We start from the raw sequence: 12,982 nt of genomic DNA on the forward strand, positions 1-12,982 counted from the left end.
GCAGAATTTTTGAAATGTTTGATTTAAAACAAGCATTTTGACTGAATATATATTCTATAATAATATGTTATTTTGTCAATCGAATTTATTTGGTTAAAGATGAATTTGAAATTGATTATGTCAGCAAAGATAGAATGTGAAGCTTTATTGCCATAATATTTAAAACATGAAAAAAAGAAACAATACAATGATTAAGTAATTCATTTAATGTAAGCATCTGATCCAACGATTTTACTCGTGGCGACCATTAGATATTTTTCTTTTCTTAAGGATTTGAAAATCGTGATATTGAGAGGAAAATTCGTTTGTGCTATAAACAAATCTTAAATAAGAAACAATAACAAAAACGACAAAAAGGTTATATGTTCAACATAATATTTTATCAAAACTTATGTTGAGGTGGGTAAATATTTGTCGGACTTGAACAGTGACTTTTAGCGAGATATAAATCAGTTACAAATTACTCTAAATAAACATTGACCTCTACAAAATAATGCGACTGTATAATAATGAATTATGCTACGTTACAATACGCGCTAGCTAGGTACATACGCAAAAAATCTTTACATCAAAATAAGCGATTCACAACAAAATCATCACAAATAAGATTGCTCGACAAGAAATGTTTTTCCAAAATGTTCGAAGTTTGAAGCTTATAAAAAGTAATTGAAACGCCCTCGTTCTTAAGAAAGAGTAGCCTGGGTTCGAGTCTGTCGATATGTTTTTAAGTTTCTGTTTGGCAAATCAACACACGAATACGGAATAGTGCATTTGTTATGAATAAAGTAAAATAAGTATTAAAATAACCTGAAACTATCAACGCCTGAATCCCAGGCTAAAGAGAAACAGTAGGGAAAATAAAAAAAAGAAACAACAAAACAAAATCTGGACCATGTCTTGCGAGATTTCAATTTTCCGCGCTGTCATAGCAAATGAAAAACCTAAGAAATTGATTACAACATAATCATAGCATGTAATGTTAGAGTAAATTTCTGGTTACCTTAAGGAGATATAATTAGGTTTTGCCCAGAACTTGCCCTTCTTTATTTTAAAATAGTTATACCAAAATATTATCACAGCGAACACTGTTATAAGGAATTATTGCTTATAACAAAGTTAATATTTAACCCCAATGGACAAACAAAAACTAACAACAGGACAACCTTTTAATTAAGTCTGTTAGTTCTATGTTTGTTTTCACTGGCATGCGTTAAAAGTTGGTTAAATGAATTTGCCTTTTAATACAAATTTTTAGACGCATAGTTTCATAACCTATTATGTCATTTGTCACTTATATTTTTAAATTTTAATAACCCCTTTTACAACGACAAGTAACTTTGACAAGCATGTATTTAAAGTTGCTTGAATCTATTTATATTTTTTTAAATAGGAATTTTTTAAACATATAGTTGTATTAACCTATAACTATTATGCAATATGTCACTGATATTTGCAAAATTTAATCAATTGAACTATAAGACACATTTTGAGATGTATAACTTAAAAGTAATGTAAATGTATAGACAACTTATGGTTAATAACATATAAGAAACCCAAGACTGATATTTATCTATACATATCATGCACACTTAAATATGTATAATTAGTTTAAAAATAGTGGCTTTGTTTTATAAATACATTTTGTACATCATGTGGGTCATATAAAAACATAACTGTCGAATTATTTAACGTGTGTTTTTATGTAAGACAATTTAACGAAAATGAGATAGCAACAACAAACAGGTGTCCGTTAGTATCCATAGTGTACACATGATAGTTTCCCGGTATCAGATTCAATTATAAAAATCATTGTCATTGTGTTTACAAGCAAACTAATTATGTTCCAATATAGCTAGAACTGTATATATTATTGCTTGTATTAGTTTACTTGTTTATATATATATATATACTCAATATGTCAAAACAAAGGACAAACGATACATGATACTTTTATCACATTAGTTGCTGCACTTGTTGAATTCCCAATTCCCAGTCTGTTTTTTTCCTGTTATGAATTTTTCCCCTTTCTGACCCCCCAAATAGGGAAAGTAACCCACTTTGGGATCTTTAAAAAAATTTGTAACAGAAAGTGGGCATTACTTTAATAAATTTTAATGGTCCCCCAAACCTACGAATATCCCTAAAAGGAAAGTATTTTTGTAGTATAATGCCCAAATTTAAAATTTTTAAATTTCCGTATTTTTTTCGTCAAAAAAATTAAAGATGACTCCTAAAAATAGAAATACATGAAAAACTTTAAAATTCAATTCTTTTGGGTTTTATTTCAGTTTGAAAAAAAAACACAAGAAAAAAGTTTATTTAATTAAAGTTTAAAAATTTAAATTGATAACAACTATCTTTTTCTTTAGTTCACAAAATAACAGTTTTCACACTCCTGAGCTATTATGTCACTCATATTTAGATATGGATGGAAGGTAGATATTGAAATTTAATAAACGAAATAGTTAACATACATTCAGAGATATGTGATTGTTTATCTTGTGTAGATGCAATTTGCTCAACAATGTTCATCACTTCATCCCATTCAATGATAAGTGACTTCGTTGATTTCATAGCTTGTAAAAGAGTATTGACTGTGGCATTTTCTTGCTGCTTATCTTTCCATTTCAACAACATTTTGTAGATCCTGACACTGCAAGTGTCATGGTCCATTGATATTTGATTGATTTCGGCAATGCTCAAACCAAGTTCACTTCCAAGGAGTTCCCAGTTACTACCAATTGATTGTGCTATTTTGCTCAATTGTTTCTCATTAAACTGACAGTCGTCTGTAAGCCCTATCGTAGAAATTTCTTCAAACCATTCGGAAAGTGCCTGCTGAGCGTGTATTTCGTGATTGAGTGGCATATCAAGGCAGGGTTCAATGCTTTTACCTTTAAGGTTTTCCAAATGCAAGATTTCCTGACTTCCATTTAGACCATGACTTTCATTGTTGCAGCTAAAACATGTCTGGAACGGCTTACCTTGAAGTGTGGATGAATCCCGCAGTTTATTGAATTCACTGATGACCACTGACTCTGCAAAGCGTCTGAACTTGTCTGCTGTAATGTTGTTAACATTTCGAGATGTGCAAAGGCTAATGACACGCATCCCAATTCTGTTCTGTTGTAGTTCAACAGCTCCAGCATTTTGGCTGTCCAATCTAAAGATTCCTAAATTTTCATACAGCATGAATTCCTTTCTTTGTTTTGATACTCCTATTTGGACAACTGGCCACCTTGCTACCATAGCGGCAATAAGACGACAGTATACAATTTGTACAACAGGGGAGTATTGAAATGCCATCAGAAACCTTAACGATGTCTGCTTCTTTCCTGTAAGGAACTCTTTAAGTGTCTTGTTATCACTGTGGTTCCGTAGAAAAATAGGGACAATATACCATCCGAGAGGATGACATTTCCCAGTTTTCTCGTCGAAACCTGAAACTTCAGATATAATATAATGCCTCTGCATAAACATCAAAATTTCATTCTTAAATTTGGATAACTCACTATTGGAATCAAAACATTTCTCAATTAGCTCTTTTGTCAGTTTTGCTTCGTTTTGTAAAAGCTTCCAAAGGCTGCGATATTGTGGTTCTTTTCTGAAAAATCTCTCTGATGTCACAATACACCTGAACGCATCAATGAGAAATTGTGTATCAAGTACAACGTATCGTGATATTGGTTCTTCGTCAAAGAAAAACAATGTGCCTTTCCTATGGTGATATAGTAGGAACAACTTGATTTCTTCTTCTTCCTTTAGCGGAAAGTCATTTTGTGAATCGATTTCAACCACTTTGCTAAATGGAATTATCTTCTTGTATCTTATCTGTACTAATTCTTTTTCAAGAGCAATCCATCTTGCAGGAACTTTGAGTTTAGAATGTTCTCTAATATGTATTATTGCCTTTCGCAGTTCTTTAATTTCCTTATCGTCGGGATCAGTGCTATTGACAACAAAATCTTTTGTATGAATATGATTGAGAACAGGTGTGTTTTCAAAAAATGTTCTTATTTTTTCAAAATATTCTTCTGCATATTGTTTCTTTTCATTTTCTGTTCCATCTAATTTATCTTTATGCGTTCCGACAAGAATAACCGGCGGATTTGAACCGTCGTTTGACCCGACATATGAATGAATGGAGTTCATCCAAAACTTAATGAAATGTTCCATTGTTCTGTCACCTGTTTCCATAGGATATTCAGTATCTAATACGACCATCGACAATGGTTTTGATAAGTCAAAAACCAATAAATACACAGCACGATTGCTGTGGAATATGGTGTGAGTAGCATAGAAGACAAACTGGCCACCAAAATCCCATATATCAAAATTTCCATCTACACCGCGCGCAAATTGTCTAGATGTCAGGAGAGTCAAAAATTTCTGTGCTTCTTCTGGTGTCAAAGACGATTTTGTATTTTTTCTAGTATTATCCGTGCTTTCCGCTTGTGTTTTTCTATACAAAATTCGTGATGCACTGTCAATAACTTCTTTATTTTCAGACTGTGATGCGCGTTCTAAAGAACGTCCAGTATTCTCTGTTGGCTCCTCATTCTTAGCGACTTCAGCAATGCGACCGATAATGTCCATATCATGTGGCGTTGTTGTTTGGAATAACATCACATCACCATTTACTTCAAAATATTTGCAGTGATTTATGTCTACTCCATTTGTACTTTGAACAGTCCGACACGTCTTTCCAATAAGTGATTGTGTTAAGGAGGTTTTCCCTTGTGCAAAGTTTCCAACTACGTTCACCCTTACACTGTTATCTGTTTCAAAACCTCTAGAGAGTACACTTTGATAAAACTTAATGTGTAAAGGGTTATTTCCAATATCACGCTCCTCGTCTATTTGGAAAAGTAAGACGTGAAACATTTTAATACTGTTATTTTGAAACTATTTTAACAGAAAATTTTAAAAGCATACCATTATAATTATTGTATTTGAATCAAGTATTCATATCGTAACAAGTACGTACAACTTTAAAATTTAACTATTGTAATTTTAACAAACTTTTACAGAAAGTATATTTATCGAAACCAGTGAGACTTTAACATTTGTCTACATGTCTAATTTTAAAACTCTCTATACATAATATATTTTAGCATTATCAAAATTGTATTTAAATCAATTATATAAAACTAAACATGAACCATCGCTGGACGGGGCAACGTAATGTTCAATGTTCAAATTTACACCTAAAATACTGCCGATGATCTAAATTTCACAGGTATAGATTCAAGGACAAGAAAGTAGGTCACTTCATCAACATCAAGATCATGTATCAAATATCAATTTTGCATAAAAAAAAATTGTGCATTTGATCTATTTTTATATTTTTATAGATGTTAATCAACGGACAAGACAGTACGTCACTTCGTCGAAATTTAGCCCGGCTGATATCAAAATTAAATTTAACATTTAAAACTGATCACATGGTCTAAATTTCAAAGCTGTACATCAACGGACAAGAAAGACAGTAAGTCATTTCGTCAAATTATATATGTCAGCTGATATCAAAGTTCAAAAGTATGCCACTTTTTGAAAATCTAGGTCATATGATAATAAAGTTTAATTTTACATTTAAATATGTGCACACGGTCCAAATTTAATTATTACAAGAAAAATAGAAGAACTTTATTAATTTAACCTTGACGGTCAAAGTCGATTAAAGGTCAAAGTCACATATAAATTATCCAATATCATTGTTTGGTAGAAAGTATTGTTTTGTCCGAGTATAAATCAAATCCGTACTTAAATTAGAAAAAAATAATAATGACAAGTCAAATTCAATTATTATATATTGGAAGTCAAGGTCATTTAAAGTCACATGACTGAACAAAACCACTTTTTATTCTTCGAAAACAGTCGAGCTAATTAAAATGAATAGTTCAGGAGACTTATTTGTCTAGGAAATGTTCTTCTTCTATTCATATTTATCATACAAACCCAGAGTCCCAGGATAAGGCAACATCAAGGCCTTTAATTTTGCCAGATATTGATCTTCAATTTCAAAGTCATATGAAATTAAAGATGCATTTAATGTGACCGAGAATTGTAGTATTTCAACACACAGGAAAATAGTTGTTTATGTAACATGCAACGAAAACAACCATAAAACACAAGATTGTGAACCCATCGTCTTGTAGTTTAGATTTGGACCTCTATTCGTCGGTTTTGTTGAATAAAAAGAGTCTAACGAAACGATTTAACGGGGAAGGTATGATTTATCTACTCATTGCAAATGAAGTTTGAAGAAGATAGCAAACTTAATATGAAGAAAATACACCTATTAATTTTGTTCACCCGTTTTTGTATACAGTTTTTGTCAAGCTTAATATATGTCATATGCCTAAGCTTCAGTTTTCAGCGTGACAAATTAACAACTAATCTTATTAAAGCTGAATAATTTCTTACATGATTTTTTACTTTTATTACTTGACAACAGAAACAATATTCTGATTTCAGAAATTAAAAAAGAGATTTAGATGGCTTGTTTTAGGGTTAATCTTAATTAAAATTATCATCAATAAATATGTCTCCAAAATGAAACATAATTGAGTTACATTATAATAAGCTTACCTCAAAATAAAGTCAAAAACAAAACTTAAAAAGGTTGTGCTAAAACTATTATTTATTAGCAATAAAGATACTTCATGCTACCTAGTGCCTTGGGGGTAAAGAATATTTATGATTATAATACATTTACATGCACAATGTTAGTCCGGACGAATAGCGTGTAATACGTTGGAAAATTAAGCCATTAAATATGGCTTCGAACAAGGTAATGAAACACATAATGTGAACATCTTAGTAATAACTATTGGCATTATTGGCATTATTGGATTATGCCGAACACATATTGATTGTTAACGTCGTTAGGACCAGTGCCTTGCCCAATGGGAAATACGGCGTTCAGACGTTCAGACTGTCACTATGATTAACTGGTTTTTTTTTTTAAACGGACATTGCTTAATATTTGAACAAATAAAAATAAATAAGATTACATGAGCATATAATGCACAATAAGGATAACTGTGATACTAATATCTCTTTTATTGGTGAGTGCACTGGAAAAGATGACAATGATTATGAATTATGCCATAATTGTTTTAATTCACTTTTTTGTTACAGATAAAAAATCAATTGTACACGTCACCGAAATGAACTTCTAAAAATAACCTTTGTAAGTTGTTGGCAACGATACTTTGATGAGAAAAGTTGGCAGTATTTTCATATGTTGAGCAGCTTTTTATATTTTATCTAATTATTTGTCACTATTAACTTCTGGTCACTCCCAATCATAATAGTTAATCTTATAGTTAATTCAAATCACACTGACAACGAAAAAATGACAATAATGTCCCTTAAAGTAGATAGATCTGATCAAGTGCATCTGGGTTGCTGAAAATATTCCCGGGATAATTAATGCTTATATATGTGTTACAAACAGTGTGATTTGTGTCCGTATTATACAAATCAAACAGCTTGCAAATTTGTCATTTTTAAATCAAATATTTAATGTAAATGTTAAAATCATCTTGAAAATGTTTCAGCATTTTAGTTTTGAAAATGCACCTATGCAAACACATTGTCGAATGGCAAGGCAGTCGAAGTATGTAATGACTTTTATCGTTATTAAAAAAATATCGGAATACCGAAATGTTGTGATACCATTAATAGTTGCATATGTTTAAAATCATAATAATGATGTTATCACATGTACCCATTGCAATATAGACTAAAACTCGAATGAGTCAAAAAATTGTAGAGTATATAATAATAAGATACTTACCAGGGCTCAAGATAACAACTTGGTCCTGAAGTCAAACAATTTTACGTTCTATTTAAAAGATACATGATACATGACAGACTTAGCCCGAAATATTCTATTTCAAACACAAATATTGATGCAAACTTCTTAAAGTAAAGGCATTGATCCATAAAGCAAATATTGTCACTTATTGAACAAACATGTGTTTGACCGTATAGTAGGAACAGGAAGTATGTCTGGTAACTAAAATTGCTTAAAACTGAAATCCAAGGGTTCTTTTAAGATATGTCAGGTGTGAATGTTTCCATTGGAAACTGTTACCCTTAGTCCAGTCGTTTTAAATTGTTAAATGAAAAAGAATTGAAAGAGCGTTTTACAATGCTTTCTTGCATTTTCTTTCAATCCAAATTCCTGCTTATGATTCACCTGTATACCATGTTTACTATAACTAAAACTTACGAGTTAATAAACAGAAGTTGCACATCGATTATCTAGATAATGTCAACGCATATGATTTAACGTGACTATATTTTTTTTTGAATATGATGGCATAAAAAGGTTTGTTGTTGCTTTTTGTTGTTGCTGTTGTTGTTTTGTTGCTTTCTTGTCTTCGTTGCTTTGTTTTTTTTGTTTTTTTTTATAAGTCACAATGTATAATATATATTTGATTATCTTCACAATATACATCAGAATTTATGACGTTGACTGCATAGTGAGCCAATTATTGCGCTTTATGTAAAATTTTATCATAGTTTTCAAATGTTACTTTTACAAAAGAAAGGTACCTTTTATAATTGATAAAACTATCAACAAGATATCCAAGATAAATTTATCGGGAACATGTCGCTAAATTTCTATACCCCGTATTGCTCTTTTAATACCGTAAAAAGATAGTATAAAAATCGATACTTATTAACGCAGAGTGGAATACTCGTTAAATGTCACATATAGAAATCGTAATTGTTCAGTGCTAACTCATGATTGATTTAAACTTATACGTTTATAAGACAGTTTTTAATTGGAAAAAATGAATGATAATCAAAAAGTTTCCATCAAATTTTGTATATTTAGAAAGGGGAAACAACTTATGCGGATGTTTTAAAATTCTAAATTTAGCAGTTCATGTTAAGTGTTGAATTCTGCTTAAGCCGGTGCTGAGGGGGCGTGGACGGTAGTTTGCACTTGGCAGTACCGTCCATGAACAGGCTCAATCAAACCGAGCCTGCAACATTTCTAATTTTACCTCGTTTGGCTTTCTTTAGGCATTCTTATTTTATTCTATTGAATAAACAATGATCGAAATAATGATCTATACTAAAACAAAATATGTTTCTTACATTTTGTGTCATTTGTGACCACTGTTTTGACAAATAAGAAAGTACTTACAACATATTTAATGAAGTTTTACATGTTTATATATGAATTGGTACTGATCAGAGTGTTGTTTTACCTCCGTATGATTTGTCCGGTTTTTAAGTAGATTTACTTGGTCGAAGCTTTCTTTAATGCTTTACTTATATACATTTCTTATTTAAATATCCTTATTAAAACATTAAGTAAATGTAACGCCACGCATATTGTAATCTTCGAATTTTGAATCTTGTATGGCTATAAAGCTGTAGACTACTTTATAACTATATATTTAATACCATCTACTTCCTCAGAATCCCACGTCCATCAATTCTTCTATTTTTTTTAAAAGATGTTTGACTTAATTTTAGAACTTATACTGATTAAGTGAAATAACTAGATTATAAATATCTAGAAACAAAGAGCAGATTACCTATAAAACTTTAATATGATCTGTTATTATTATCAAGATTGTCTTTATAGTTTTCTACATAAGAGATAACATGTATTAACATCCTAACAGATTTGAAGAAACAATACGATTAATCTCTGATGTGATGAACATTTACTATGCTCTAAGATTAATTTCACGTTTTACCTAATATGTGATTTTCTAAACTCAAGATGAATTAATCAATGCACTTTAATCTTAAAAATTGGTTCATTGTTGCATATAAATCATTTCCTATTATTTTATATCTTAAATTTAAAAGTTCTTTAATGATATAATAACAAAGTCCATATCTTTGGTCATTATTTTTATACTATAGAAATGGTTTTTGCAAGTAACAGTAAATTGACAAAATATTTTGCAAGATCCTTACTTTAAAAACTCATTTTTTATTTCTTGAAAAAAGTTAACTTTAACAAAAACTATATTATATTTCTTATTACGCTAGACATATTGTCAATGTATAAATATATATATTTTTTTGCTTCGAGCCCTTCCACATGCATGACGTTTTCTTGTAAATAATCATAAAAAGAAAGCATGTTTGAATAAAATTATATTATAGCCAGTCTATTACAGATTTCAACTTTTTAAATTTAAAACGAACGTGTTTATTTACACGGGTGGTTCCTATTGGAAAAAAGAGAACCTTTTTACTATTTCAATTATATACTTTATTGTTACAGACAGACAGTTTGTATCATGCGAATTGCATTGTAGTTAAGACGTATGAAAATCACCTTCTGTTCAAACAGTTCTACGTTAACACTCAGATGGATCTCTGTTTGAATTGGTGTTATTATTTTCCTTGTTGATTTTAAATGCATCTAAAATAAACACTATTATAAAAAATATAATGATACTATAGAAATATGTTAACATGTATGCTCTGCTAATTCTGACTTTTAATGATTCATCGTGCTTTAACACATGTTAATACCCAACACAAAATGCATAAATTAATTTTCATAAGGTTGAGGTAATGAATAAATATGATTTATCATAAGTAGAGAAAACATGTATATATAAAAATACTGCAGAAGAATCCAATGCCAAAGTTATTGACGTATATAGCAGAAGATAACTAAACGAACCGATAAAAATATCGTGGTAAATTAAGTTTTGTTTAATAAATATTTACTCTGCTCTCCCTTATTTCCAGATTTGTCCATTTTATTGTTTTTAAAACCACGCTTTGTTGAAATTTAAAAATAGAACTATCACTAAATGTGATAAAAACCCCGCAAGACTGCTTCAGAAATGAGGAAGTTACTAGAAACAGAATACCTTGTAAACAATGAAATAGAGTTATTTTTGTAGGCAACAATTTGTATTGTGTGTTTCCTTTCAATGTGGTTGACCATTGATGAAGTTTTATTGAATTAACCCAGGAAGAGTTACGCTTCTTGAGCACTGCACATCCTCTCATTGCGCTTGACGATTGTATGAAGTTGCATTGAATTCTAAACATTAGTTTATAAGTTATGCACTAGACAAGGAAGAAATTGAACAAAGGGCAATAACTCTACAAAATACTGAAGTTGTATTGAATTCCAACTACTAGTTTTCAAGTTCAGCACTGGACAAAAAAGTAAAAAAGTGCATTCACTGTAATAGGTCCAAATAGAGTTATGGTTCTTGTGCACTTCATGTCACTGCCCTTGACCATGGTATGAAATTTAATTTAATTTCAACTATTAACTTTCAGGTTATGTGCTGGACAATAAAAAGTAACAAAGAGCAAAAATTCTTAAATGAGTCAAGAAAGAGTTATGGTTAATGTGCACTGCGTTTCCTTTTCAATATACTTGACCATTGTATGGAATTGTATTGAATTCCATCTGGTAGTTTTCAAGTTATGCTCTGGACAAGGAAAAAGAAATGGAAAAGTAGCAAAGGGCAATAAATCTCTAATTATTCTTGATAGAGTTATGGTTTTTGTGCACTGTACTTCCTCTTATTGTGCTTGCCCATTGTATGAAGTTGTTTTCAATCCCAACCAGTACTTTTCAAGTTATGCTCCGGACAAGGAAAGGTAAAAATGGCAAAAACTCTGTAATTTGTAAAAATGGAGTTATGGTTCTTGTGCACTGCACTTTCTCTTAATGTGCTTGACGATTGTATGAACTTGTATTGAATTCCAACTAGTAGTTTTTAACTAATGCTTCGGACACGGAAAGGAAAACTACACATGACATAACTCCGTAATTAGTCAAGATGGAGTTATGATTCTTGTGAACTACACTTTCTCTTAATGTTCTTGACTATTGAATGAAGTTTTATTTAATTCCAACCATTAATCTTCAAGTTATGTTCCGGACAAAAAAAGCAATGGAACAGTAACTAAAGGCAATAACTCTGTAATAACATTAGATATAGATATTGTTCTTGTGCACTGCACTTCCCTTATTATGCTTGGCCATTGTATGATTGTAATGAATTCCAACCAGTAGTTTTCAAGTAATGCGCCGGACAAGGAAAAGAAACAAAGGGCAATAACTCTGTAATTAGTGAAGATGGAGTTATGTGTCTTGTGCACTGCACTTTTTCTCAATCCTCTTGATCATTGTATGTAATTGTATTGAAATCCAACCTTTAGTCTCCAAGTTATGCTCCAAACAAGAAAAATGCAAAGGACTGCTGGACCGACCGACCAACCGGCCACCCCCACCAAAGAGAAACTTCGTTTCGGGGTTATAAAAAGTTGAAGTTTTGAAAACGTCGCACGGCAGTCTTGATAAATAATTAATACTAGGTGTATTGTAATAAAATAAACACTAGGAAAAGCTTGATAGCATTGTTTAAGTATAATATCATTCAACTCACTATACATGCATATTTGCATACAATAAGTTGTTCTGAAGTAATTGTCGTCGTGAATTAAAATTATCAAATATTTCATTATACTTTATACTCCACAGACGTCGTACTTCCAACTTCAGACCTTCAACTTCCCGTTTCATATGTCAAATTTCCACAGAGCATACCCAACACTTATGGATTTATACTTAAAACTTAACAGTTTATACTTAAAATTCAAAACGTTATAATATTGATAGATTATCAGTGTACACCTGCAAGTTTTAAAGACATAATATGCATATTATCACCACTTATATATAGAATGTAGAAATCTAAACATATCGACTTTGTGTGAGGACAAACATGTTTCTTTTATACTTACAAAGATAATGTGTGGCAATTATCACTAATTTCATACATAAAATTGGAGCATAGTATATCTTGAAAAAGTATATTCGTTAAATTCATATTTCCCGTTTTATACAAATCACCTGTTAGTGATTGAAGTTTCTTCCAATTATATCTTTTTATTATGCTTCAACAAGAATTTGGTATGTATTTTCACTTTCTTAAAAAACACATCCACCAAATATGAG

The 12,982-nt window shown here is 30.8% G+C and overlaps 1 protein-coding gene across 1 annotated transcript; it reads right to left on the bottom strand.

Annotated features, from left to right (window-relative positions):
* Positions 1-2,474: 2,474 nt before the first annotated feature.
* LOC132756249 (uncharacterized) lies at positions 2,475-4,884 on the bottom strand (the record flags this gene model as incomplete). Its single annotated transcript, XM_060747268.1, has 2 exons — positions 4,188-4,884; positions 2,475-3,965 (listed from the first exon to the last, which is right to left on the bottom strand). Coding segments are annotated over exons 1-2 (2,188 nt in total), but the record flags the coding sequence as incomplete, so codon positions are not given.
* Positions 4,885-12,982: the final 8,098 nt, after the last annotated feature.

Source organism: Ruditapes philippinarum, unplaced genomic scaffold (genome assembly GCF_026571515.1).
Source record: "Ruditapes philippinarum isolate M1 unplaced genomic scaffold, ASM2657151v2 ctg6403_1_1_1_1, whole genome shotgun sequence".
NCBI classification, from domain to species: Eukaryota; Metazoa; Mollusca; class Bivalvia; order Venerida; family Veneridae; genus Ruditapes; species Ruditapes philippinarum.